The 27,539-nt window shown below is 44.0% G+C and overlaps 1 protein-coding gene across 2 annotated transcripts; it reads right to left on the bottom strand.

Annotated features, from left to right (window-relative positions):
* Positions 1–196: 196 nt before the first annotated feature.
* On the bottom strand, positions 197–27,469 carry FKBP15 (FKBP prolyl isomerase family member 15). 2 transcript variants are annotated; one of them, XM_075519538.1, is made up of 29 exons: positions 27,307–27,469; positions 25,675–25,784; positions 25,272–25,362; positions 24,560–24,629; positions 23,156–23,230; positions 21,939–22,037; positions 21,296–21,445; positions 20,223–20,291; positions 18,706–18,849; positions 18,090–18,235; positions 17,578–17,626; positions 16,775–16,894; positions 16,414–16,513; positions 15,569–15,672; positions 13,945–14,038; positions 13,011–13,120; positions 12,493–12,603; positions 11,719–11,813; positions 10,931–11,033; positions 7,233–7,404; positions 6,580–6,716; positions 6,092–6,247; positions 5,237–5,389; positions 4,775–4,867; positions 4,207–4,317; positions 3,564–3,671; positions 2,607–3,355; positions 2,040–2,130; positions 197–1,569 (listed from the first exon to the last, which is right to left on the bottom strand). In XM_075519538.1, the coding sequence occupies exons 1-29, from the start codon at positions 27,360–27,362 to the stop codon at positions 1,495–1,497; spliced, it is 3,741 nt and encodes a 1,246-aa protein (XP_075375653.1). In that variant the 5' UTR covers positions 27,363–27,469; the 3' UTR covers positions 197–1,494. The 2 variants fall into 2 exon arrangements, with proteins under 2 accessions (XP_075375653.1, XP_075375654.1); XM_075519539.1 differs by lacking the exon at positions 16,775–16,894.
* Between the last annotated feature and the right edge of the window lie 70 nt (positions 27,470–27,539).

Here is a 27,539-nt window from a genome sequence, read left to right as displayed (position 1 = left end):
CTGCATTTGGCAATGGGCCACGCTGATGGCTCACTGAAGCGCAGGGGCAGGGACCTGACACACTGCTACACTCCAGAACAGGAATGGCCGGCGCTCTTTTTTTTTTTCCTCCCAAGAAATCATATTTAGAAGGACACAGATCAAATTCAGTTCAGAGATGATAAGAGGCAGTTGTAGAAACTAAACTGCAGTAGAATTATTTTAAGCACTTCCATTTTATTAAGTGAAGGGGGGTTTATTTGTTTTAAAGACACAAAGACCTGCTCATAGTTTTAAGTTGTGTTAGTGCCAATGAGTGTAGAAGTAAAAGTGCTCTGAGAAATCCAAGGTGTTTGCCCAGCTGTCTATGCTCACTGCTTTCCCCTCTTGGTCCGCTTAGACTGAAAAGTTATACCCCAAACCCCTGGCTGCCCAGCAGAGCCAGGTGAGGTTGGGTTATAGCTTATGTCCCACCATCACTACGTTTTAACTTGTCACACTTTAAACAGCAGCAGAGAAAAAGGCACAGGAGACAGGCTTGGCTGCCTGCAGTAACTCTCTTTAGACAAGAAGCACATTACACACCTGTATTGCTGCTTTCACTGCCTGTGAAACACAACCCAACAAAAAAAAAAAAAAAAAACCAACTCTCACCTCTGGCCACAGAGAAGAGAGGAGCTGGCTGCACGGGCTGCACAGTGAATCATTTTTGTGAAGCCTCCATGAGCCTTGGGCTCCTCCACAGAACACGGCTGGGGATTTGGTTTCTTACAACAGCAACTACTAGATGCTACATCTGTGCTTGGAGCATTGGTCTAACAGAGCCCTGACTTCCAGTACCACTAACGGCTGCCCCTGCCTCGCAGGCTGTGGGTCAGCAAGCACCGTGTGTGCCGCAGCTCTGAGCGTACAGCGGTGCCGACCTGAACCGCCCCAGCCCCTGGGGTTTCCACAAGCTGCCTGTGCAGAGCCGGTGGCTCACAGGAAACACCTGCCTGGGGTCTCTCGGCCAAATCTCCCACTGCACGTTGCCAATGCGTGGTGATGAGATGGTGTCGAGTCCCTGGGAGCCACCCTGGGGACGAAGAGAAATATTCCAAGATGACCTTCACTGGGGAAGAAGAAGAGATTTTAGTCTGTTTTTTTAAAAAGTAGTTACCTACTGCAGGGTCCTGCCAGACTTGTTCTTTTGAAGCACTTTACAAAGTTCTTATTTGCATAAAGTTTCAGATTAATTAATCAACGGTTCACAGAAGTAGGACAGCAATACAAACGTGCAGTAAGACTGGTTGGTTCCTTCAGCTCGTCCCCAACCTCTGCGCATGTTTGTCAGGTCAGAGCAATGGGTCTGAGTGCCGAGCCACCTGCTCTCAGGCCCCATCAGTCTGCAGCCCAAGAGCCTGGGAAGTCCCTGGTTGTTCACAACTGTCCCACGTATGCAGCTCATTAAGTGCTAAGTGCACAGGAAGAGGCCATGCTCAGAGGAGAGGGCTCACAGGCGCACCAGCTGGCTCTTCATCCCAGCCAGTCCAGATCATCATCGTCATCATCACCAAAGAGCGGAGCTGGAGGGGGACGCCCCTTCATGCTCTGGAAGTCAAACCAGAGGGAAACCTGTCAGTCTTAACAGCTTCCCAGTATTTAGTGAATTCAGAGCCAGAACTGTCACAATCTCCGTCAGCGTTAGGGGAGATGATATTGAGAAGCCTCATTACTGATGTTTTTGTACTTTTCATATAATGGCTTAATGTTCCAGGAGATGCTTACAGGCTAAAAGGGACAGGAAAGGGGCAAGACACTAAACCCCTTCAATTAACCTGGCAAGTCTAACTTCATGCCAGCAGGAGTTTGTCATCACTATCTCAGCCCAGGCAACCCCTCCAAGCTCAACAAGAAACAAACCCAGATACTCTTGATTTATACAGAGAACGTACAGGAAGCTCTGAGCTCAGCTACCAGGAGCCAGGCAGTCCCCCACTACCATGGGAAGGATTTCACAGACAAACTATAGGTTAACGCCTGAACCAGTTTAGTAGGAGTGGAAAGACATAAATACGTACCACTTCCTCCTCATCCTCCTCTTCAGAGGGAACTTGAGGCTTCAGTGGTTTATGAGATGCTGTTTCAAAGAAGTTGTCATCCTCAAAGAGGCTAGAAGAAGATAAAGAATTAACAGTTTGCTTGCAGATGATGGGATCTTGTTTTACAAGTTCTATTAAAGAATGATGTTTTGCTGCTGAGGCAAACTTTTATGGTGCATGCTATTCACCAGTGCAGAACGACATTGGGACCTGGCAGCCACCAACATCAGATCCTAGAGAAACTGCACGCTCCCCTCTGCGCTCAGCCAGGAACCATTCAGCAGGGATAATGGCACTGCTGCCTCCACCCAGACACGAGCCTGTTCTGCAACTGCCCTCCCAGCAGAGCATGCCCTGGACAGCCCGGTCTCCGCCAGCACCTGGCTCGTGCCACCCCGTGCCAGCACCGCGATGGTGTTTCAGCCCTGCCACGTGTGCCGCCCTGCGCAGTGGCACAGCTGAACCAGCTCTGGGTGTGCTGCCATACCAGACTGAACCGATCAGCAGGAAAGTGGGACTGGGGCTACCCCAGCAGTCACACCTTACCTGGAATCTTTCTGCCGGCGGCTGGAGCCCAGTTCCGGCTGTCCTCTGATGATAGCTGAGCTCGGCTCTGCTGTGTCGGACACTGAAGCAGGTTCCTTCTCGGAGCTAGCTCCATCTGATGGGTCTGTGCAGTTCCCCCCCTCACCATTTAAGGGAGGGGGCTCTAAACCGCCCACAGGCTCTGCTGCCTTCTGCTCCACAGCCAGCTTTTCTGGAAGCACTGCCACATCTGCTTCTCCTGGCTTGGCTTCGAGAACAGAAGGTTCTGCAACTTCTGCCTGCAAAGATACTCTGGAGGGACTGTGTTCAGTCTCAGCTTTCCTGATGGGACTGCTCTCCTGCCTTTGCTCAGCTGGGACAAAGTCCTCATCCACCTCAGGAACAGGCTGCCCTGCAAGTACAGGACCCAGGCAGGATTCAGCTGTGGAGGAGAGGTGCACCCCCTGGACCTTCTCCTCTTCTGACGCCCCGCTGCTCTGTGTTGCCTGCTCCTCCTCAGGAGTTCTGGGCCTGGCAGACAGAGGAGCAGACTCGCTTTCCCGGTCAGACACCATGGAGCCTGTGGTTGATTCCCTAGGATCAGCTGGGAACGCAACACACTGTGGTGGGCTATGCTGCATGGGCTCTTTGTGGTCAGTTTTTGGTCCAGGTGATCCCTCCTGCCTCGCTGATCCTGTTCCAGATTCCTCCTTTTTACTGTCATGATCTGGTCTCTCCTGTTGCCTGTTGAGTAGCTGCAGTGTTACAGTCTAAAAAAAAATTGAGCAGAGAGAACGTAGGTTATACCCTAAACATAAACCATCACAGACGCCTGTATCATCATCTACTACAGAGCTGCTTTGCCACCCACAAGTTTCTGCTTCACAGTTATTTCAGACTCACAACGTAAACTTGCGTTTTTAGCTCAGGACTCATTCTCTCACGTTGATCACCTTGTATCTCTTAACACTGCTGTACCTTAATAGTGTTCATGACAACACCCAGAACTGTCCTGCCACTGTATGTCTCTTCCAGCTCAAATTCACCCCGAAGAGACTGAAATACACCATTCATTATCTTCTTTACCTGGAAAAGAGCAAAACAGGAAACAAAGATACGATTCATTAACATGTGAAGCACTGGGCTCAAGATCAGATACTTCTCCAGCTGAGGGAACAATAAATCCAAACACACACATGGGGTTTTCAGAGAATCCACTTTTCAAACCAGAAATTCCTGTAACAAAGCAGAATACATCATGCCACTTTAATTTAGAACTGTTACATACACACCAAACCCATCCCTCCAAAACCGAGGCAGGTTGCACAAACCCAAGGCAGAGTGTCACTTATTTCTTATTATTCTTTCAATTTTTAAATCTAAACCTCAAATCTTAAGTTTTAACCTAAAAAAAAAAAAAAAAAAAAAATCATCAAGCAACAAAGCGAGCAGCAGGAAGATCACATCCTTTCTTCCTCTATAGACCCTGCTACTAGAAACACAGTGCTTCAGTGGAGAAAATAATGGGTTTTTCCTTCTTATCTCTGCTCAAAGAGAAATAATTCAAGGCAAATAGAACAGATTTGCTTAGTAAGGTGAAATACTGGATAGTCAAGCTCACTTCTTCTGTGAAGTCTGGAGGTGCAGATCCGTCCTGATCCTTCTCCAGGTCTCGGATGCGTTCTTCATAGCGAGCCTTCAGCACCACAATATCAGACTGCAAGGCTGAATACTGCCAAAGGGAAACCGAAAGTTAAACAGCTCCACAGACACCACCACAATGAACATTGCAATGGATGGGTTCTCTGCAAACAGTTTTTTAGTGAGGGGTAAACTGCTGAGTGGAGTTTTAAGCAGGGCTTTAACAGAGTTACAAAACACTTGGCTGAAAGTAACAGCACAAAAATAAAGATATCCAACCAAGCCAAAACCTTGGAGATGCAGAACTGTGTCACTAGCTCTTCAAGTTCAAGTAACACCAAAAATGGGCATAGCATTACTGAGATCCCAGTGAAATGAGGGCCAGGTCTCTTCATTGGCCCTGTTCTGGTTTGCTGGAAGCAACGTGAAGTTACTCCTTCCCTCTCATATTCTGGAACTCATGTTCTTGTTATTCTGGACATAGGTAGCCTGAGGCTAGTGGTTACTGCACTCCAGTTCATATTCAGCTGCTGTGTTATTCCCTTTACCTTCTCTTTGACAGGCTCTAGTTGCTCCAAACGTTGCTGGAACTCAGACAATTTTTGCTCCTCTGCTTTTTTCAAGTGTTTTAGAGCCGCAAGCTGAAAGACAAGAACTGGAGCCCATCAGTTTACAGCCCCTTTCCGTGTCACCCACTTCAAAACAGTTTCTGCTCAAAAACGGTCAGTCAGAACAGCGCAGATAAACAGAAGAGATTGTAGCTGTTGCTTTAGTCCAAGACTGTCATTGTCTTGGCTCTCCCTCATTCAGAACTGCAATAGTAAATTCACTAGCCCAACCCAACGTAACAGATGCAAGTACAGACACATCCCATGGACAAGACTAAATCCCGTAACAGTCAAGAAATTAAAAAGTCAAGCCACAATTAGGTGGGAGAGGACTGTTGGTTACAGTTACTGGTTATGTGGCATTACATTACATGTGGCATTACACAAAGAACAGCCCTTTACCTTCTCTTCCAGCTGGGACACCTGCTGCTGCAGGGAATCTCTCTGCTCACACACCTCCTGGTACTGTCTAACATGCTGCTCCTTGGCCGAGGCCAGCGTACGTTCACATTTGGCTTCCCACTGGGATTCCAGCTCTGCCTGGATGAGCGATAGCTGCCCATCATGTAAGAGAGATCATTAGGAACACACACACACAAACTGTATTTGCACAAGCGGCTGAAAGCTTGGGGCTGGACAACATCTCCTGCCCTAGGCTGGAACACCCACATGCAGATGGCAGCCCTGCAGGCGTCACCAGTGCCTGCCCACACCTCTCAGTTCAGTTCTGCCACAATCCCTCAGGCTGGCCTGAAGGTCTGGCTCAGATTTCAGATCTTTTGGCATACTTCTAAGCACTCTTTCACTCATCAGCAGTCCTGTATTCTTCTCTCTACTATGAACTCCATTTGGTGCCTCTCCTTTCCTCAGTTTGACACTCTCTTTAACACAGTCTAAATCCAATGCTGCATGCCAACCTGCATCAATGCTGCACCAAAACTCTGCAGCCACATCTGTGGCCAGCGATTCGAGTCAGAGAACGACCGGGACCTAGCAGCCTTCCTGCCTACTCAAAGCATGCGCTTCCTTAGAGAGACATCAATGTAAATCCCCAAGTCAGAAGCAGGGCCAACAAACACCAGCAAAGATATTTTAGAAAGACAACAAAGTGAACCCTGTGTTAAAAGTTAACCCCTGAAGTCAAGCAGATAATGTTTTCATTCTTCCACTACCTGAGCATTTTCACGACTATTTCCAACCTGTAGGTTCCTACAAGCCTTCCAGACACTTACCGGAGAAGTTCCCATGACTCCTCACCTGCTCTGCTGCTGCCTGGTCAGTCGAAGTCCGTGCCTTTTTCAGCAACTGTCGAAGCTTGTCCAGTTCCTGCTGATACGATCTGCGTATTTCTTCCATCTCTTCCTCTGCTTGAGCTCTCTCTGAGAGGGATTTTTTCTTCCTCTCTGCAAGATTCTGCAATACAGAACAGGACATAGAATAGGCCAGACTGCACCAAAGTAGCTTCAATTCCTTGTGCAGAAAGAGCTTCTTTGAGCAGGGAATCTTATCACTCTAAAATCAAGCTGAGATTATTTCAGAGGTAGGAAGGTTAACATATTACTGGCTAAGATATTAAAGAAAAAAAAAAGTCACATAGGCACAAAGGATCCACCAGCATAGGGATCCTTGCCCGTGGATGAGTCAAGATTCACCTAACTTGCTTATTTACAAGCAAGAATGTTGGGTTAAATTTCAGCAAACAACTGAAACCCTGCATCTCCCTGTAATGCTGGCGCTGGACATACCCTTTCAAGAGTCTCCTTTTCCACTTTTAGGTCCGTTAGCTCCTCTTCCAATGCTGTAATCTTCATGTCCAGCTGTTTGCGGCTCTGCTTCTCAGCTTTGAATCTAGTCTGAGTGTCCGCAGAAGCTTCTTGGAGCTCTGCAAAAAACACACTTTACTGTGGGTTTCAGTGCTGCATATACTTCAGGTTAGCGCACTTGGGGGCTGATGGGACAGAACAGTGTCTCTTGCACAATGAAATCAACAACACAGCTTACACCTGCAGTGGGAACTAGAATTTATCAAGAGCTGCTTCTGTGAAATGGCAATGCTCATACCTCAGCTTTTACGTTAACTTTTCAGCCACTGGAACATCCTGGTTCCTCTATACAAGATGTTAGACAGTAATGCTAAGAGATTGCTTCTACAAAAGGCATCCCTGCAACAGGATGATTTTGTTCATTGATTTGGCCCACTTTCCTTTTAGTGGTAACAAGGATGCACATACCCTTCAGACATTTCAGTGCATCAATATCCTTCTTCAATACCCTTGTGACTGATCCTAGGGAAAGCAGGAATAGATACCCCAGAAGACAGGAAAAAACCTATCACTTATAAAAGAGGAAAAAGAATGATGTAAAGGAGCTCTCATGGAACAGGCACAAGAACTCCTACCTGCTAACTGTGCTTGCAGTCTGTTGAGCTGCGTCTCATGTCGTTCTGCCTCCTGCAGGGCAGCAGACAGCTGTTTCCGCAGGTCCATTTCCTTCTTCTGATGGGCAGTCAGCTCCAGCTGCAGTTGGGAAACCTGTGCTGTGGCAGCTGCTAACTCCTCTGCAACTTTGGCCTGTATCACAAAATGGAGCAGGGAAAAGGGAGAAAAAAAAAGGATATGCGAGTGTGAGGAGGCGCCAGAACTGTTCTCACAGGAAGAACTGATAAGGTACTGCAGACCTTAGCGGGGAAGTACTGGGATCCAGCACCTCACAGACATCTCCAAATTGAAGAGGTAATGATAACTTTTTTGCCATGTTACTGTGAGTCGTTTGGCTGTAACCTGTCCAGACTGACTAGAAAGTTGCACAAGGCCACCAACAACCTCATCACCACATTAGTTCAACTCAGTGAGTTTTCCTTAAAAGCTTAAATACATTTTTAAGACTAGTACCAGTGCCTGGTGACTCTGCTCAGAGTTTTCAGGCTATGACAACACCTATTCAAGTAAAAGTCTGGGCTCCAACATCTAATTATCTTCAACAAGCTCAGAAATCACTGAAGTGCCACACAAAACATGGGCTTGTTCCAGCCAAGAGAGCACTTTTCCTCCAGAGCACAAAGCACGTAGTCACCTTGAGGTGCCTGCATGGGCAAGGCTGTCATTTTGAAGCATAGTTCTTACAGTAATTTCTTGACCTGTTTAGATTTGGTATTGCTCAAAGTCAGTGACTCATGTCAAACAGGTACTATTACAGCTTGTTAGACAACTTGTAAACAGTACATTAGGAGAGGCTCAAGGCATCAAGACAAAGACACAAAGTCCCATTCCCAATCTTGTTGCATGACACACAAAATTCAGAGGATGCTCTGCAAAGACAGAACTACATCCATCAGAAAACCTTACTTGCTGCAGGGAATACCTAAACAGCTTCTGTATCTATGCCTCATTCAGAGTCCCAACAGGCTTTCATGTTCTTGTAACTGGTAAGTTCAGGAGAACTGGAGTTTCTCTCTGCTTTATCCCCATAAGAGAACTAAAGCGTTTCTCTTCAGACTAGGACCACCACCTTCTGGCAAAGAAGAGCTGTAAGCAAAATTGTTCCAACTATGGTGAGGATGAGTATGTGCTGACCTTGAGGGCTGGGATACTACAGCATTAATTTTAAAGAGGAGGCAGCATTTCAACAGAGACTGGCTGGAACCAGATCTGCTTTCCTCTTATGTTTCCATAAATGTCTCCCTGCAGTTCAAGATACTAACACCTAGCATGCTAAAACCAAACCAAAACCCCATGACATATCTAAAGGTTATTTTAACACTTGCCTTTGTCTTTAATGGCAAATAAAGAAAAATAAAAAGGAAATCCTATGTCAGGATTGAGTTTCTGCAGTGAATGCTTCATATCTATACTACCTCAGCTCCAGCCTCCAGCTTTCAGGTACCAGGAATCTTATGTGATCTGCATCTGCTCCGTTATATGATCATGTCCTAATTCTCCCATGGGGGAGATGAAACGAGCAGCAATGTGACAAAGTTCTTTGAAAGGGCTCCCCAAGAAAGAGGGGGCCAGTGGCTACACTGCCAGTTATAAAGCCCCTTTCCAAGTTGAAGATCCATGCTAATTGAAGATCCGAGGCAATTCTTTTAATTCCAATCAGCTTCTAGCTAGTTCAAGAGGAAGCTGGGCTGGCACTATCTAGGGCACAATTATCTATCACCTACACAGTCAGCAGACACACTGCCTCACCTGGTCCCAGCCCCGATCCACTGGCAGCATGTGCTAGGAAGAGAAAGCAGTGACAGGAAACAGGAAGAGTTAAGAACACAACTTGAAAGGCAGAGGCATTAATCATCATCAGAAAAGCAAAATGCTTCATTACAGAAGCCTAAGGCATGCCAGAGAAGCCTTTAAATTACTCCAAGAACTGTAAAAGCTTAGACAGAAAAAGGTAGTGAAGCCTGGCTTAAAAAGAAAGAAGCTAAAGGTATCCTTACAGGTACATTAAACACCACAGGGAAGGTCCTACGTGTGACTACCATTTCACTGCACTGGAGAGTGTGGGGTATTGCTTATCGTTATGGTACGTGAAGCCTTCATCTAAAGCTGTGATGTGCTCTGCCAGGGTCAAAGATCTATAACCCAAAAGCGGCAAGCTACTAATACCTCTTCTCAGTGATCCTGGGTACAGATGCCTGGCCTGTATCACAAAATAAATGGCGATCTCTACTTTTAAGTAAAGAATGGATAAAACAGCTTAAAATTCTCTTCCCTGATTCTGTCTGTCCATAGTGATCTCAGCAATTGCAGTCACAGAGCAAGCTAGGTTAGATAAAAGGAAGAGGAAGGAATACCAGCCTTCATATTTACAGTCAATACTCTCACAAAACTAGGGGAAATCTCCAGTGCAAGTCATGGCTTTTCTGGTCTTAGCCTGAAGTCTATTCATGTAATAGTGTTATCACCTCGGCAGTGACTGCTGAATCAAGTGGAGTCCTATTGAAGATGAGGCCCAAAAGATTCCTGAAGTTCACATCTTATACTTCCAAAATATGCTTCCTCCCCAAGTTACTTATCATACAAGCTGGATGTTGTGCTCACTGACAGAAAGGAATTTTATTTATTTTAATCTGACTTATTCCTGGTTAGAATCTCTCACACTTTCTACATGTTACAGGTATGCAACCTGGGCTCTCAGTGGAAAAATACAGCTCTCCTTCATTGTCTGCTCACACCAGCATACAGTTATCAGCCATATATCACTCTATTCTTTAGCATACTCACTAGCATGCTTTGGAAAGCTGCAGTTTCTGTCATTTTTAGGTGCATCGAGTTATGGTTCTCATGCAGAGCAAGCATTTATCATCTCACATTTGAACTGAAGATACACACAACTCAGCAGGGGAGCATGGTGCAAGACTGAACTTGGTGTAATTTAAGAAGCTAGTGCTTGAGAAAGCATAGAAGACACCATGCAATTACAGACGTCAAAGCTAGCCTACCTGGGCTAGGCTGTCATGAGTGGACATTACCGGATATGCAGCCACGCATAAGTGCATTTAACTGGTTTGAAAGCTCTTTCCCAACAGCCCCTTCCACAAAAGCACAATACATTACTGGTAGAAACAACCAGCTCTTGCTCAGTATTAAAAAAAAAAAAAAAAACAAACCACTGTAAAAAAAGTGCAGTGAAGAAACTCTAGTAGGAAATGATTTTCCTTATAGCTGCATTCACTCTCTGTCAGTTAAATAGAAGGAATTAAAAAAAACTTTTGAAACTGTCAGTGCAACTAGATAAATGAAGTACATTTTCAAGCCGACAAAGCCCTGTGATACACACAATTCCTCAACATGTTGGCCCCATACCTACAAAGCTAACAATAAATTAGACACTTTCCTGTAAGAGAAGAATATTCAAGCTATGACAGCATAAAGATCTACGCTTGTATCCTCTGTGCTGCTTTTCTTATGAAAGCCACGAAAACATTCAGACTGTTTCTCAAAACAGCTTTCAAAACATACGTTCAGAACTGCAGTTGTCTTGTAAGAGAACTGACTTAAGCCTTGACTAACAAGGTTTCAGCATGTTTTAGTGCAACAAGCAGCCCCTTCCTGGCTGCAGCCAGAGGTCTATGGCTCTGCTCATTGTCACCATTACCTTCTCCTGTTCTGCATGCAACACTCTTGCCTGTGTGTTTTCGTTTGTTGTTTGCAGTGAATGGTTCCTCTGCTCCATTAGCAAGTTACTTTGTTCGACATATCTGTGAACAAGAGAAGACTTGATGAGCATTTACGTAAATACATGACTTGGCACAAAAGGTTCAGATAGAAAAGGTGACATTTCAAAGCAGTTGTCTTCGTGGCAAGTCCCAGACAATTTTGCGTGATGTCCTGCACTAAGAAGAGCCTGATCTCAAAAGGGTGGAATGGGTGTGCCCAGCACAGCAGAGATTATATCAGTTCAGATAAGTGCTTTACCTCATTGCAATGAGTCTAATGTTCCTATCACACAGTCAAGAGTTTTGATAACCTGATATCCACTGACCTTTGCCATGTCCTTAAACAAGTTATTCCCCTTCTTAGACTGAATGGAACACACACCCAACAGTGGAACTAGGGACACATCCCCTACAATTTCTTCCACCTTACTAAAAAGCTAGCAAAAGTAAAGTAACTCCCAGAAGCAGAGCAAGTGTGCTCAAAGAAGATAGCATGAGGGTTTTTTTCCCCCCCTTTTTACACATTCATGTTTACCGTAAGCCACAGTTTTGGAGATATACCCTGTGGGGGGGAGGGGAAGCCCACACTTTTAATGCCTAAAAAAAAAAATTTAAAATATCAGAACATGTCTCTATCCTAAAGAACACCCCTCCTAGTTATGCCTAACCAAGTGTAAGCTCGAAAGTCTTTGCAGATGGAGAGAGGCTGTACCCTCCCACTCCTTACCTCTGATTCCGCTCAATCAACTCGCTGATCTTCTCATTCTGCTCCTCAATCCGACTGCTCTTCTCAAATATCTCTTGCTTCAGTCTCTCATTCTCCTAAAGCACAGCCCAGCATGAATATTCACCTTACTCAGACTTCCTTGCAGCAGCACCTAAACCTTTGTTTTGTACAGATGCAGTACAGTGGTGAGACTTATCACCTTCTGCGGTAACATCACAGGAAGGCGCCATGCTACACTTGGCAGGTATCCTGGCATGGGACAGTGGTTGCCAAACCACATTCTAGAGAATATTGTGTCTGGTTGACCTTTTCACCCACAAAACCCAAGATTGTAAGGCTGCTGCCTAGAAAACCTACAAAGCATAAGACTAAGTAGTGAAAAACAGAAATAGGTGGTTCTTGCAACATGGTACTTCAGCTGTAAAACTCTGTTCTGCAGGATACTGTGGATTAAGTCCATAACAGCTTAAGAGGAGGCTGAATTTCTCTGATGTGAACCTTTTGCCAAGGCCTATTGAATACCAATATATCAACTCTGGGTCAGAAAGTACCTAAACCACAAATTGTTGAGAAGAGCTTTTTTCAGGGGGAGAGGGGAGGAAATCGTTGTCTCTCTCATGCTCTTACCCTAGGCAGCTGGTTTTGGCCATGCAAAAAGAGAATGCATGGGTGGATGGACATTTGGGCCAAGTCAATACAGCTATCCTCATCAGGAATAACACAGTGGGCTCCAGTTCCTTGTGGAAGTAGTCAAATAAAGCTGGCCATGCTCACCTGGATTATGCGTTGGATATTGCTCATGATCATGGAGGCTTCCATAGTAACAGAAGAGATACCAGGCAGTAGTGAGCTGTTACCAGTGTTTTGTTTCTTCAACTCCTCCACCTGCAGGGACAAGCCATTCTTAAGCCAGATGAAATGAATTTATGGGCATAGGTAAGAGTCAGACATCTGCAAAGATCCATTTCACTGTTCCATCTGATCAGCTGTAGGATATATGCCACTATCAACTGTGACACCTCCTGAAGAGCAGTGAATCTCTCCAAACACAATGCACCATATGATAATTTAAGACAGTAAGGGACAGCACCTTCCCCCAAGCCTAGTCTTAGCTTTTTCATAGTAGCTGAATTGCTGCCACTTCAAGGTCTGATAATATCGGAATTTTCATTAAGTTAGTACATCACTTACAAGCTTAATGCAGGCATTTAAATAGAGCCAACTGCTCAGACTACATTTGGAGAGCAAATAGCAGTAACGTCATTAACAAGCCTGTCTATGCCATACGTTACCTTGGCAGCCAGATGATCCATTTTATCTACTACTTTGCTAACAGCCATTCGGATTTCAGTGTTATGCTGCCGAGCTTCTGTCATCAAAAAGGAAGTAACATCCCCGGGTGCTTGAATGGAAAGGAGAGAGATCTCTAGTCACAAGGGGAAAATGCCTGCATACAGATGTATCAAAAGCAGTGCTTAGCAGTTTGAAGCCTGCCAGATAGGACAGCCACTCTCTTCCCAGAAATAAAAGTGCCATGGTATGTGGAAAACTAATAACGTAGGTATTTTCCAAATAACATGAATAGGCAGGTTTATGACTACAGGAAATTCTTGAGCCACATGACAGCACTAAGGTCAACAAGAGGGAAGCTCCCAGACACACTAGAACAGTATACAAAGAGGTGCAATCAAACAGTAGGAATGAAGGTTGGCTTCTGAAATTTTGAACTGAAAAAAACTCTGCTCCAAGAAAGGTTCAGCTATACTCAACAGGGATTACCTAAATGGTTCTTTAAATGCCTTTAGTCCTTCTTAGGTTGTGCCTTTTTTTTTGGGCTATGTCCTCCCACTTAGTGAAGGCCCCTATACGTACACTTAAATTCTTTCCCTGGCTGGTAGGATAGCTGTTTACTATTACAGTTATATTTATAACTGGAAGCACCAGCTATAAAATACCTTTAGTAACACATAGCCTTGGGAATACACCTAGAAATTCCCTCCCCTTTCACACTGCACAAAGTTCCTTAAGGTAAGAAAAAGATGGATATTGGGAAATGTTTGCCCCTATTTGGTATTAAAAAAACCCCACAATTTGTGAAACAGCACGGCATTATAGACAGGATGAATACATATGTGTATGCTATCATTGCTACCTAAATCACCATTATAAGCAGTTTACTGCAGGTATTGCAGCCTTCTGAAAAGCACGTACTTTTTTTAAGCATACCTTGGTAAGGTGCGGGATACATCTGTCCTACAGGCTGGAGTTGAGAAGCAGATGCAGCAGTTTGGGTGTAAGCAAATGCCATTCCTGGATATGCCTTGCAGAACAAGTTCAATAGATTAGAATATGTTTTGATATTCCCCCTCCTCACACTTAAGTGGTTTTCATGGTTTTTTTAAGCCTCAGAGCAATGATGATTATTAAGAAAGAAAGAAAAACACCCAGAATTAGGGAGCAGGAAGTCAAATTACACAACAGTCATAGTAACTGGAAAAAAACCAAAGCCACTCTTCTTTCAAGGCTTCATGTGTTCAAGTTACCACAGCTTAGTAAGTTACCTTCTTCACTTCAAGTTTAAGCAAGAGCATGTTACCCTGCGTTTTGAAAGGCAAAGATCAGCATGTGAACGGCTCACTGCAGCTTATTGGATGTGCAGTAATCTGAAGTTAGCATAACTTGAACACAAGGCTATTCCTAGGAAAGGTTCAAACAGTGCAACACAACTTGACTGCAACTTTACTGCGCAGTGCTCACCACAAGCAGCTAAACAGACTGAAGAATGCAGTAAACGCTAGAAGTACCTCACTCATATCAATTTCCTCCTCAGGCTAGGAAAAAAAAATTACAGTACAACTTGGGCCAAGTTTCTACAAGAATTCAGGACATCAGGGTCAAACTTTCAAAACAATACATCCAAATCACTGTCAGATTAAAACGTCACTCTAATGACTAGTTTCTATTTATCAAACAGAAAAGCCTACCTTTTTTATCTTGTTACTTGCCACAACTTCCTCATTTCCAATACAGGGAAAATGCAAAGCCAAAGCAATGCACCAGGGTTGGGTTGTTTTTTTGTTTGGGGTTTTTTTTTCCTGTTTTTTGTTTTTCTTTTACACAAAGTGTTTGTATTCATTATCGAATATTTTCTCCTCTGCCTGGATGCTTTAAAAATAAACAGTGCTTCTATGCAGCATAGGCCACTGTTTGATTCCCAAACCCTCCAGAAAATAGGTTAAGTGAAAATAACTACAGAAACCATAGGGTAATAAACTTGGTCTTAGACTTCATGGAATTGTTTGTACAATTGCTTTGTACTAAGTCTTCACTACCTGATGTGGCAAATACATTGTGTGTTAAGCCCCCAAAGTTAGCAAGCAGATTGCATCACTTCACAGCAGCGGCACCACAAGCCTTTTAAAATGATTATTCTTTTGCTGGATGAAAAACCATGACCCATAAACATGTTAAGTGTGCAAATGAGCTCTCAGAAAAACAAACCGTGACCAAGAAAAATTTCAACTAAAATAGTTTTGTTTTCACCTGCTCTACAAGTACTTGGAAGTTTTTATTTTATCCACTACAAAAGCAGATATTAAACAAAGTCTGGTTAATTCTTAGTTCAACTTTAAGAAGCCATCAGCAGGCAGAAAATTAGCCCTTTTTGATTAAATTCTAAGAGGCATGTGATGGAAACCTGAGAATGCCAAAGCAGAGTCACAAGAAACAGCCTGGGATTCTTATCCTTACATGCTGCTACAGAGTGCTTGCTCCCAGCCACGGAGAAGACAGTTAAGACTTATTAGAAAGGACAGAAGTGCCAATATTGTCCTTGATTTTGTTTTGGTACCTGAAAACCCTGTGCTCCTCCAGGCAGAGCTGAATGGGGCTGGATCGTTGCAGGTATTAAAGCAGCAGAAGATACCGGGGGTGTAGAACCAGATGCTTGAGGTACTGAAAGGGAAGAAAGAAATTCAGCATGCCATAAAGTAGCTAGAAATAATTTAACTCACCCAGTGTGAGATGGCCAAAAAAGTCACCAGACAAAAATTTAATACAAGCCTGTCTGCAGCCTTGTGAAAATTAAATCCAGGCAAACAAGTGAGAAAAGGTCAAGAGGAGAGTCATCTTTCACAGAAATTTCACTCTAGCTACATTTAGACAACCTCTTTTCATTCAAACAAAGGTGGCTCTGAAGTTTACTGACACAAAATATTACGCAGACTGACTCTGAAGACTGCTCAGCTGACCAGAAGCTGACATTACTATTCCATCATGGGAAGACAGGTCAAGCGCAATCCAGAGCTGCCAGCCCGCTGATGCCCTTCGCTATTATTTCCATCATTTTCAAACAAAAAAATTCTGTTCACTGGGAAAGGATTTGTAATAGTTCCGTTTACAAATCACATGTCCTAGAAATCTCAGTGCCACCCCAGCACACATGATAACAGAGCAGCTCACGCACTGTGGCTGCTCTTCCTCAAGCAGTAGCGTGTGCACAAGATCACAGTGAAGACATAGTCCAAGGACTTCAGTCTTGTGCTTTATGAATTAGTCTACCTTTGGATCAGCAAGCATTATTAGCAGCTATCTATCAGTTCCTGAAAGGAATCCTCTATTCGTACGCCCTTGTACTTGAAGCCTGCAAAGAAGTGAAATTTCTCTATACCAATCCCAGGCTTACCAGCATATTACCTTGTGTTGACACTGTGGGCAGTACTGCATGAGCTGGCTGGGATGGTCTCATGGAAGATGACGCCACTGGTTGCGCTGTCCCTCTCAGTATATTTGGATCCTAAAAAAATTTCCGTGTATTACAACGAATGCTAAAGAATGAGTGAACAGTTTGAACCCAAGATGACTTGAGACTACACATCATCCAATCAACCCAATTGAACTAGATAGGAACAGTGGAATTGTTAAACCCTTTTGCCACAGAAACAGAGTATGCTTTCCCTGTACAAAGGGAGAGCTATTGCTACGGACTCCGCTTCAAGGAATTCACACTGTAGAAAAAGCATCAGAAAAAGTCACACTTATGTGATTGGTGATGTACCTCTATTTCCGAGTCACTGGAGTCAAGTTGACTACCTGCTGTCCCGGCAAGGAAAGGCAGCATGGGCTGTCCCATTTTAGCCATCCGAGAAATTAGCTTTGCCTTTGCTACATCTGGATTCTAAAAGAAATGTTTGCAGTTACTCTTCCTTTGTCTCTCAGCCCAGGCTTTTCAGACATTACAGAGACATCTATGAGGATTAGACTCTTCTAAACCACTGACTTAATTCTAGTTCTTTCAATTTTTCAATGACTGTGTGAAAGAACTAATTTTCAAACACACAAGATAACCCTGTGGATTTGTTAATCTGGCTTGCTTTATATACTCTCTTGGGATGACACTGCTGTCATTACATAGAATAACCATCCCTGCACAAAACACAGCAACAAGAAGAAAATGTGTGAATTAAGGAAGCTGCTCAGCAGCTTATTCTGTCCTGAGGCATGCACAAAAAGTCTTCTCGTGTAGCTATATAAAAACTTATACTGAATGTCCCCATTACTCTTTGTTATGCATTTTAAATTTGTTCATTTATCCGAGAAGACAACTAGCCTTGTGAGTATAGACATGGTCAAGGTAACTTTGCATTTAAGAGTAGGAACTGGGACTGAGGTTCCTCATGTTCTGCTAATCCCTTCAAAAACAGGCCCTAATCTGCTGTTAGGGCCTAATCTGAACATTTGAGAGTGTCTTGCTTGCGTGATGTTCGCTTTATCTTCAGCAACACTGAATGCAAAGGTGAAACCAACCAAGCTTCCCTACTTAAGGCTTCAAATTAGTTAGGGAAAAACAATGACACTTACTGCTAGCTGTTCACTGATGGAGTTTGACTTGGCTCGAACAGCTGGCTCCCTGAAAAGCCAAACAGGTGTATGTTGATATTGGAGATTAACAAAGATGAACTTGAACTCCCTAAAAAGTATGACTGACCCACTTAGTTAATTTAAGCAACAAATGACAATGTAAAATTTGCAATTAAACAAGTCAGCCATTACCCAAGATCAACTTCTGACTATACTGCCACCTGAGATGAGAAAGCTGTTGCAGCAGTACCCATACAGCTTAATCACACTAGATCTAATGCTGTAGAAGAATTACTTCTTTCATCTGTGCCCATTTCCATTTCTTTAAATCTGAAAGTCAGCATTCAAGCAGAAAATTTCATGCAAGTCTCGTTAGCAAGCATTCCTCTGCCACACTGATGGCACTAAGTTGGCACACAGAGGACCCCCAGTTGCCAAATGATGTGTTTATGCAGCTTATGAGCATTGCCATCTTTTAATACACAAGTTGTTTTAACTGTGCTGCTTCTTACCCAGGCTTTGGAGGTATTGTAGATGGAGGCAATAAGCCAGTGTCTGCAGAGGAGCCATCTGAATTGGGTACCGGAGAAGGTGCAGGAGAATCCCTTGAACTAACACTCTGTCCATCCGAACCAGAGCATTCCTTTACCAGCTTCACCTTAAAAAAAAAAACAAACATGTAACAAAAAAGATGTTTTTCTGGGTTCCCAAAAAAGTTTTCAGTAACTTGTTTACTTTTGATGACTACTCCTTTGTCAAGCTCATGCACTTCAAGTAAAAGCACACAACTGACTCAGAACTGGAGAAGCTGAGTCTTTGGATGCTGTCATTCCTCACTATGAGTATTTTGCTTTCCCAAGTGACTCACAAATAAGACAATGAAAAGATCCCAAGACAGTTAGAACAGACATGTCTTAGTAAACAGCCTAGAGGGATTTTTTGGGTTTAAGTTTGTTTTTTTTTTTTTTTTTTTAATTAAATATATGTATCTTCCTGAGCTATTTGGTTTATAACAGTTTCTGAGCTGTAGTTCCCATGCCAACAGCAGGTTTTCACCTTGTAGACAGACGCTGCCACCCAACAGCCACAAAGTAGATGTAAAATAAACGTTTGGCAGGAGACACTCACCCGCCTAACTTCCACCTCAAAAACTAAAGTAGAGTCTGGAGGGACACGGCCAGCCACTCCCTGAGCCCCGTAGGCCCATGTCGGCGGAATAATGAGATACCTTCGTCCTCCTTTCTTCATTCCCATCATTCCCTCTTCCCAGCCCTTTGGTTTTCAGAGACACAACAAAAGAGAAAGCAAACAGTTTGATCAGTGACATTACAGTTTCTTTTAATTACACTGATTAAGACTGCTTCAGGCACCAGTTATAGAAGATTCCAGAACATGTATAGAGATTCTTGTAAAATCCTATTAATTTTCAGTCTGCAACACTAAACCTTTGTCTTACAACAAGTCATAACGGCCAATTATAAATTGCAACATTAACTTAAGAATAAAGATGCAGCTCCCAACACGTTCATAATGCAATCAGATACAGCAATCTCTAGCATGAATGCTGGAGGCTTCCAGGTCTCTCTATTGTTACAGATACATGGTTCAAGTTTTAGATATCCTAACTTAAGCAGCTATCACAGATCACAGTGATATCCTGGAGAAAAGAACTGCATGCTGTGCTGTGTGCACAAATTCTGCAGCTGCAGGTGGCTTACAGGGCACACAGTGGTGACCTCTCTCAGCATTCTGGGAAAGAACAGGACTGCATGTCATTGAGAGATCATTTCTGAATTGCTACGGTTAGATTTACAAAGCACCCACAGAAAACAGCTGTAGCGAAGGACATGTAGAAACCAGAGCAATGCAGACTGTCAAATGGATGCCAGTATTTAACAGGATGACTGCTACACCCAGGCAACATTAATAAGAAGAAACACGTTAAAAAAATAAAGCAGAAAAATAGTGCATCTTCAGTAAAGGACAACTTGTAACAGGTCATATATGAATTACTCAGGTAATGGAAGTGACTTGAACAAAAGCATCTCCGATTCACAACCTGATCTTCTGGAGTAACATAACGGAGTACCACACCGCCTGGACTGAGAAATTATTACAGTCAAAATCCTCACTATTTGACCTAGAGGGTAAAACCACTCTAGGCAGTATCTTTTACTAGACCATCCTAAAACTTGTCAGTTGTCTTCACCCTCCCGTGCCCTTCTCCCAGGTGCTGTATCAGAGCTGTCTGATGCTCTGCTTCTGAGGCACAATGAGCGGGGAGGAATGTGAAGTTCTCAAATTGAATTCCTCCTTTAGAGACAGGGTTCCCTGAGAACAAGGTAATGGATTAAGTGACTTCCAGAAAAACAAAGACCAAAAAATCCCCAAAATCTCAGCTCTTGAAAACAGGAAGCTTCCTTTTACCAAACAGGACGACAACTTTCTAACACTGCCACTGAGAAGAAGACTTGGCTATACTGTGCAAATTAAGAAGAAAACAAAGTTTTAGTGAGTCACTGTTACAGGGTGTTTTCTATCAAATGAAACATGTAATAGAAATAGCCTATACAAATCCTGAAGATCTTCAGTAATTCAAAGCTCTGAGACTTCAATTATTATAATGAAAGTGCCAGAAGTTCTACCTTGATGACCTTTCCAGATCCCAGCTTTAGCCGCAACAGCTTGTCTTTGTTAACATTCGAGTCAAACACCTAGAGTTGAACAAAAACACAATACATGGATTTCCCAACTGTTTCAAGATTCTGAATGCCACTTTACACATTCCATAAACTCTTACAATCTGTTATGTGCTATTTCCCCTTCTGCTACTTCCAAAATTAATTCTTAACAGACATAAGACAGAGAACGGCTAGAGCTTCTAGTCTATTGCACAGTACAATTTCTTAAAGTGAATAATAGCTGGAGACTCAGACTTTAAACCTGCTTTGAGCCTGATGGTCAGGACACATTGGGCCAAGTAAAACACTACATGACAGGCTTATATCAAACAGCAAACAACTGTCTAGAAGTTTTGTACATTAAACTAAGACATATGCAGCTGAACAACTCTTTCAGGAGATTAGAAGTAAGCTCTGCTATGTACCATTGGTACACAGAGAGAAGCATGCCAGGCAGACCCAGAAAAACAAGAAAAATCCCCTAAAGATGAAAAACAGAAAGCCCTTTTTATAGCAAAATGATTCAGCTGCAGATGGATGCAAATGCAAAACCCTTTGCCATGAATTTTGCTAACAGTAAAACCAGCAGAAGTATTTTAAAGGTAACTTTAAAGTGTTTTAAAGGTTTCTTTTGCTTATGAGCAAGCTGGATTGGACACAGCTGTAGAGGATGTAAAAGCAATCTCATTCTGTTAACATTTGGAGATGCACTTTGTGTCAGATAAGGCCCTTCCTATCACTTCTCAAGCCGTTTCCAAAGGAGCATAGCTGGCTTCATTGTCCCTTCTCACCATTTTCATTAATATTAATGTGTGAGAGTGCCTATGAAAGTTAAAAGCATCTCAATCACCTCCTCCTGAACAGTAATGGAATCCCTTATTATTCTACAGGTAACACATATGACCTCACTTATGGTGTCATAAGTGACTGAAAAAAATACCTTTAACATCAGCACCAATACTATGCTAGATGTGGCAGGTCCCTTCCAGGGACTATCACACTCACATAGTATTAGGAGGTAGCAGAAATGTCTTTACCTGTCCAAGCCCGTTGTTCTGGAACAGCCAACCCGTATAGGCAATCTCCAGAGAGTCTCCTCCTTCTACTCCCTGGCCTTCTCCAAGGAGGAGGTCCTGGCAGAGGACTGAATCGAGCACTGGGGAGCTGTTGCATTTGGCAATGCATACCTGCAGAAGGAAAGCCTATCAATGTCTCTGGCCACTAAAACAGAGTGGCAAGTTCCACTATATGGAACTCCAGATCATTACAGATCTGATCCTTTTCTTATTGTACTGATCAAGCCCAGGTTATAGATGCACTTAAGAGGTGTTCCATGTTTCCCTGTGCTGAATTTTGCTGAGCTATGTAAGTAAATATCCTCTGCTCTACAGAACCGTTGGTCTCACAGCACTTGAGAATCTTGATTAGAAATCCCATCAGAAGTAATAGGCTCCCTGCCTCAAAGAGGCCTGTAACTAATGAACAAAACTCAGCCAGGCTCAATGCAGATCTGCCTCAATCACAGTCATGCAGATACTCAAAGCTGAACTTCAATGAAAAAGTACAACTCTGACTTAGAACCTTTCAGCAATAAGGTGCTCTCAGAGATACATCTTGATTTGCCTGTTGTTCTAAACAGGCCACCAAGTCATACCTTGCACAGACAGAGTAAGTAGTTACCTGTTTACTGAAATCCATTGCTGCCTTTTCCGACTCAAACATGATGGTCCAGTTTTGTCTCTGATCATCATAAAACGTACTGTAATTGTTGGGTTGAACCTGTGGGAAAGGAAATCAGTCCTATGTTATACATGAAAAGATGCATTCAACTAAAAAAAAAAAAAATCCACATCCAAAAGAAGCTTAAAGTAAGAGCTACTGAAATTAAGCAGAGGAAGAATCCTGCTGTATTACCACCCAAGTTCAGAATGCACAAATTAGCTTTTCTTTATGTGCTCATTATTGTGGAAGAATTATTGCAACTCAAATACTCGAGCAAATATTAAGCTCTTCATAGATGCTGCAGCTTTCACAAGATGGTGAAAGCTGTCACAAGCTTCTTTGAAGCTAGGTTCTATAATAGATACTGAGATTAAGTGCAAGTAATCTACTTTTCATAAGTATTGATTACATTTAGACTTCCAGAATTGATTGGAGGAGTCACTCCTTCCTCGCTTCTAAAAATCCATGCCGCCACTAGCTGAGTACATAACCCATTAATCCTTCAAAATGCACCTTTAAAACTAAAGAGCAAGCTAGCATCCTGGTCAGAAATGTGCATTGAAATTCAGAGTAGAATTTCTATCTATCAAACCAAGAAATTGTACGTAACCTAATGACAAGCTAAGAGTAGCAAATCAACACACCAATTTTCTGTAAAACTGGCAGAAAACAGAACTTCCTGAGAGATCCCATTTTAGGACTTACAATGCTCCAAATTCTTCTTATCAGCAGAAAAATGCAGAGTGTCAAATTTCTGAGAGAAAGCATTTCCTTGCTATCATTTCCTTCTGCTTGCTCAGTCATATTCTCTCAGTCACTTAACTACAAATTATCAGCAAGAGGAATTTTGTTCTGTTTCTATTCAGCGTAGGACTGCAAAACCCAAAACATCTCCTCTGTGATCCAGCAGTAATAATACACCTCCTACAGCGTAGGAACTTGCATTGTGAAATCTACCAATGAAGTGCTCTGCAAAAGGCAGACGTAACAGTCTCTTGTGCAATACACACTAGGAGAAGGAGCAGACCAGTGCTCCCAGTCACTGTGACACCTCTCGCTGTGTCAGTCAGATGTTTGATCTCAAAGGCTATAATCTCAAGAAAGCATTTCAGAGTTGACTCCTGTTTGCTGTGAACAATACAGATCACTAGAAGCCTTCTCATCCAGAGGCTTACCGTGAGTACGAAGCCTGGATGGATCCTTGCAGTTGTGATCTGTTGCTGCTGACTGATGTAAAGGAGGATCCTGTACTGGATTCCACAAGGAATTGGGGAGGGAAGAAGAACAAACAGCAGAAACTCAAAACACCTTCAATTCTAATGTGCTTTGTCAAATTCTGAGGCTACAGTATTATTTGCCAAATACACCTTGCAGCAACATTTTTCACAGCAAAAATACTTAATACTGTACTTAACACAGTTTTGTAACCTATTAAAAATCCTTGAAAAATATGCAAGCTTTATTTAGCTACAGGAATCAAGCAATTCAAACTAATTATTTTGCAATAAGCAAGATGCTTTAACTAATTCCATATTTTTCACAGTTACTGTGTAAAAAGATGGTGCACTAACCCTTCAATACATAAAGCTCATAATACATGGTATACAGGCATAAAACAATGTAAAAGACTGAGTAATAATAAGTTGGAGGGAGCTTTCCAAGTACTAAACCATGCAGATATAACATTATATTGACATATCTGGCTCTACTAGACAGGATCTAGTAAGGAAAAGTGCTTTCCTTTATGCACCTGTAGCAACAGCTTCTTCACTCAACACAGCTAGGTAGTGAACTGGGAGGAATCTGCTAACTGTTCCCAACTGTGCAGGCTGCGATATTACAAAGGCAGCCAAGAAAGGCTGCTTTAAGCTTCCTTCTGCTAGCCCTGTCCTTCCCAGCTCCCCCACGAATGCCACACCTGAACAAATCACAGATCAGTGGCTCAGGAATTCGTTTACTAAACTACTGGGGTTTTTGTTCTTGCCAAAGCAGAAGCAACTTAGTGAGACAACATGAATTGGGGGATAGGAAACACCTATTTTGTTTACACACCAAACACCAAGGACAGATCAGAGTATTCAAAGTATCTTTTAAACACACCAATTTACCAGGCACTCTGGTAATTTGAACACTGCTGTGTTCTTAGATGAGTACTTGGGAAGGAAGGATTGGGGAGGAGAGATATTTTTGATATCAAAATAACAAAACTTAAGCAAAGCATCTCTGTGCTTTTGGACAAAATTTTGCTCTATATCGATTTCCGCATGCACAGGTGTCAAAGAGATTCTGAATAAATATCAAAACCACTTCCACAAACACTAGAAAAGGTACAGTGCCTGAAGCACTGCAAAATAAGTTGTAAGAGATCTTACAAACTCGTGGACTGCAGAAAAGAAAGATGTCACCAAGGTAAATGGCTGAGCCATAAGAAAACCCAGGAGGGCAGGACGGCACAAGCAGCACTGGAACTAAGACCTCCAACATGAAAAGCAAAGACATTCTGGTGAGCTCAGAGAAACACTGCCTCATACCAGCACACTGTGGGCATGAAAATGTTAAAGTAGTAAAGTGTTTCTCACCTCTTTAGTAGCATGGTTCCCCACTACAGCTGCTCCATACTTGCCTTGCTTCAAGTACTGCCCATTTGTACTGGAAGACAAGTGAGACACTTAGCTGCAGCACTGCCCCTGCCTCAGATTTCTCTCTACTGTTGCTGAGCTTTTCTTCTTTAGAGTTCAGGTCCCTTTCCTCATGCCTAAAATGTGAGGCAGCCTTTCTTAGCTTAAAGACACTACAACTTTCTTGCTTGCCCACAGATTACAGGATCATACATCATGGAATTTGAGTTGAAAACTGCTCTTTTCACAGATCCAGGGCAAATGAGTTTTCACATGATGGCAGTGTCAAATGGACAGAGAATTTTACTGCTGTCACTCTATGCTCATGCCTCAGCTCTCCACAAGGGAACATATGAGACATAAGCATCTGACAGAGCTGCCTGGAAACAGTGTGAACATCAGGCCAGCACCCCAGGATGCAGTTCCCTGCAGCAGCCAAATCCAGAACTTGCTATTTATTTGACAACTGCCTAACCCCGAACTGCAGCACAATAACTGAAACTTTTTTGAGCAAAAACTTGCATCGACTTGTAGCATTTCTACCATGCAGACGCATGTCTATAAGCAATGGTCTCCTCCCACTCATCCAAAGATATCTTTCCTTTACGATTAGGTCTTAATCTCTGAGACACAGACTCTAAAAGGTTATGCAGAAAACCACTGCTGCACTTACTATCGATAAGCATGAACCACAGTGGCCACGAACACTGATGGTGCTCCTGAAGCTGCTGGGGCCACAGGAGCCTTCTGGGCTGCCTGACCTGCTGAAGAATAAAAAGCAGGAATACCTGTCAGTGATATAGAACTGCCACAGTCACTGGCCAGTGACAATGCCATGATCCATTCCTTCCCCCAAGGAAAAAATAACTCCAGAAGAGAATGAAAAAACAAAGAGTGATATTCCAAAGTCACCAAAGGCCACTAGAGTAACCAGGTGCAGAGAGGGTACTAAAGAAAGAGAATATCATTATAGAAAAGTGAATTATTTGCGCTGCTGTTCTTCACAAAGACCCTCATTCTCCCAGCAAGACACAGGCTGCTACGTTTTTTCCCCACGCTCAAGCCCAGTTACTTACCAGCTGCCGTTTGACCCTTCTTGGGCTGCTTTGGTGCAGTGTACTGGAAGAATTCATTTCCATGGCTTGAGACTGTTTGATCCAGACCAAAGAGAGAGGCCAATCTAGCACTAGAAAGAGAAAAGAATTAATTCACCGTATTTAACATGGGCTTTATAGATAAGGAACTTGTAATAATTACAAGTTATATAAACTATAAAGTGTTTACCATCACTTTAGAGACAAACAAAGGGATGCATGTTAAGCAGCTTTATACTAATTAGCTGTTTCATTTTGAATAAGCAGAACTTTTAGATGAAGAGGCCGGGGTAAGCAGTACAACTGTGTTTCATTTCCTCAAAAGCTATTGTAAGGAACAAACAAGGACTGAAGCTATACCAAAAAAGAAGTTACTTTAAAGCAACGACTAGGGCTATCCTCATATGAAATAGCTGCTGGAAGAACTATGTAACAACAGAGAAGCCACCATTCAGCACTAGAATTTTTCTTCTTGAAAAATCCAGAAAACTATTTTTCCACTAAGTTTTACAGTGGGAGATGCTCTGCTGTCAAAGGGCTGAAGGTTAAATGCTGCAGGCAGGTTATTCCTACAAGATAGGCCGTTTGCAGTTTTACTGCTTTAAGCCCATTTAAGCTCACCTACTCCTGCTATCACGGGACAAGTGAATACTTCAAACTATGAAGCAGACAAGGGACACCACCACTGTCAGTGGCCCTGCAGCATTTTAGACGAGAAGTTTTAAAAATAACCATTTACTAAAAAGTGAGAGGATTAGTTTACAAGACTTGTTGAACAGAAGATCCTCGAAGAGGGTGGGGGGTTAGCACAGCTGAAACGACAACTGCTGAGGAATTACACGTAGCAACAAGTTACACAATCTGAGAAAAATTGAATGTGCTACACATTAAAATGATATCAACAAAAGTTGAAAAGTGCTGAACACGCCTGAAGTAGCCATCCCTGTTTAAAAATCCGGCACTTTCAGGACCTCCCATTTATACCCTTATTTAAGTGAAAACACCCGATTTCTCACCCGTCCCCCGCCACAAGCAGCAAGCCCCGAGCAGCCGCTCCTCCTCCTTCTGGAGGGGCTCACGAAGGAAACCCCGCCCGGGTCTCCGGGCCGGCGGACTCGGACCCCGCAGCCCCCCTGTCCCCAGGCTGCCGCACGCCAGCCTGCCTCCCGCCCCGCCGGCAGGCCGAGGGGCCCGCACCGAGCCCGCTCCGGCAACCAGCCCCTTCCCGGGACACCGGGCTCCCCCTCCGCCCCCACCGAAGCGGGACAGGGGAGGGGGGCCCAGACCCGGCGCTAAAGCCAGCGGCGGGAGGGCAGCTCCCCGCCGCGGGCCCGACCCCGCCGGCTGGCTCTCGCCGGCCGCAGCAGACCCCGCGGAGGCGCCCGGCCGGCGGCTGGGCCTTGCCGGCAGCGGGGAGGGCTCCGCAGGGCCCCGCAGGCCGCGGGCCCGCCCTCCGCTCACCGGGCCGGGCAGGAGCGAGGCCCAGCCTCGGGCTGCGCAGGGGGCGGCCCCGCAAAGGGGCTTCACCGGGGCCGCTGCCCCGCGGCCCGCCGCCCCCCCTCACGGCGGCGGGGAAGGGAGGGGTGGCCCGGCTGCGCCCCGCCGGCCGCTCACCCGCTGGAGGGGGACAGGAAGTCCGCGTCGTCCTCCTCCGCCGCCGCCCCGAACATGGTCGCGGACCCGCCGCCGTCCCGCGATGTCGTAAACACGTTGCCCGGCAGCAGAGCGCTTTCCGGCCGCGGCGGGACGGGACCGGCGCGGGGAGGGGAGGGGGAAGGAGGAAAGAGGAAGGGAAGCCGCGCGGGGGCGGGGCCTAGCGGACACGTCGGAGGGGGCGGGGCTTGCCG

This window comes from Mycteria americana, chromosome 17, assembly GCF_035582795.1.
Source record: "Mycteria americana isolate JAX WOST 10 ecotype Jacksonville Zoo and Gardens chromosome 17, USCA_MyAme_1.0, whole genome shotgun sequence".
NCBI lineage: Eukaryota > Metazoa > Chordata > Aves > Ciconiiformes > Ciconiidae > Mycteria > Mycteria americana.
The sequence above is the reverse complement of the archived record's forward strand: the minus strand, read 5'-3'. Positions and strand labels throughout refer to the sequence as shown.

Excerpts from the sequence above, each read along its gene's own strand:
- FKBP15 (XM_075519538.1), bottom strand. The coding sequence starts at position 27,362 with ATGTTCGGGGCGGCGGCGGAGGAGGACGACGCGGACTTCCTGTCCCCC. Across the intron at positions 13,121-13,944 it reads GTATCCCGCACCTTACCAAG|CACCCGGGGATGTTACTTCC; the intron begins GTATGCTTAAAA and ends TTTCCATTCAAG. Across the intron at positions 4,868-5,236 it reads TGTCCCAGCTGGAAGAGAAG|CTTGCGGCTCTAAAACACTT; the intron begins GTAAAGGGCTGT and ends CTTGTCTTTCAG.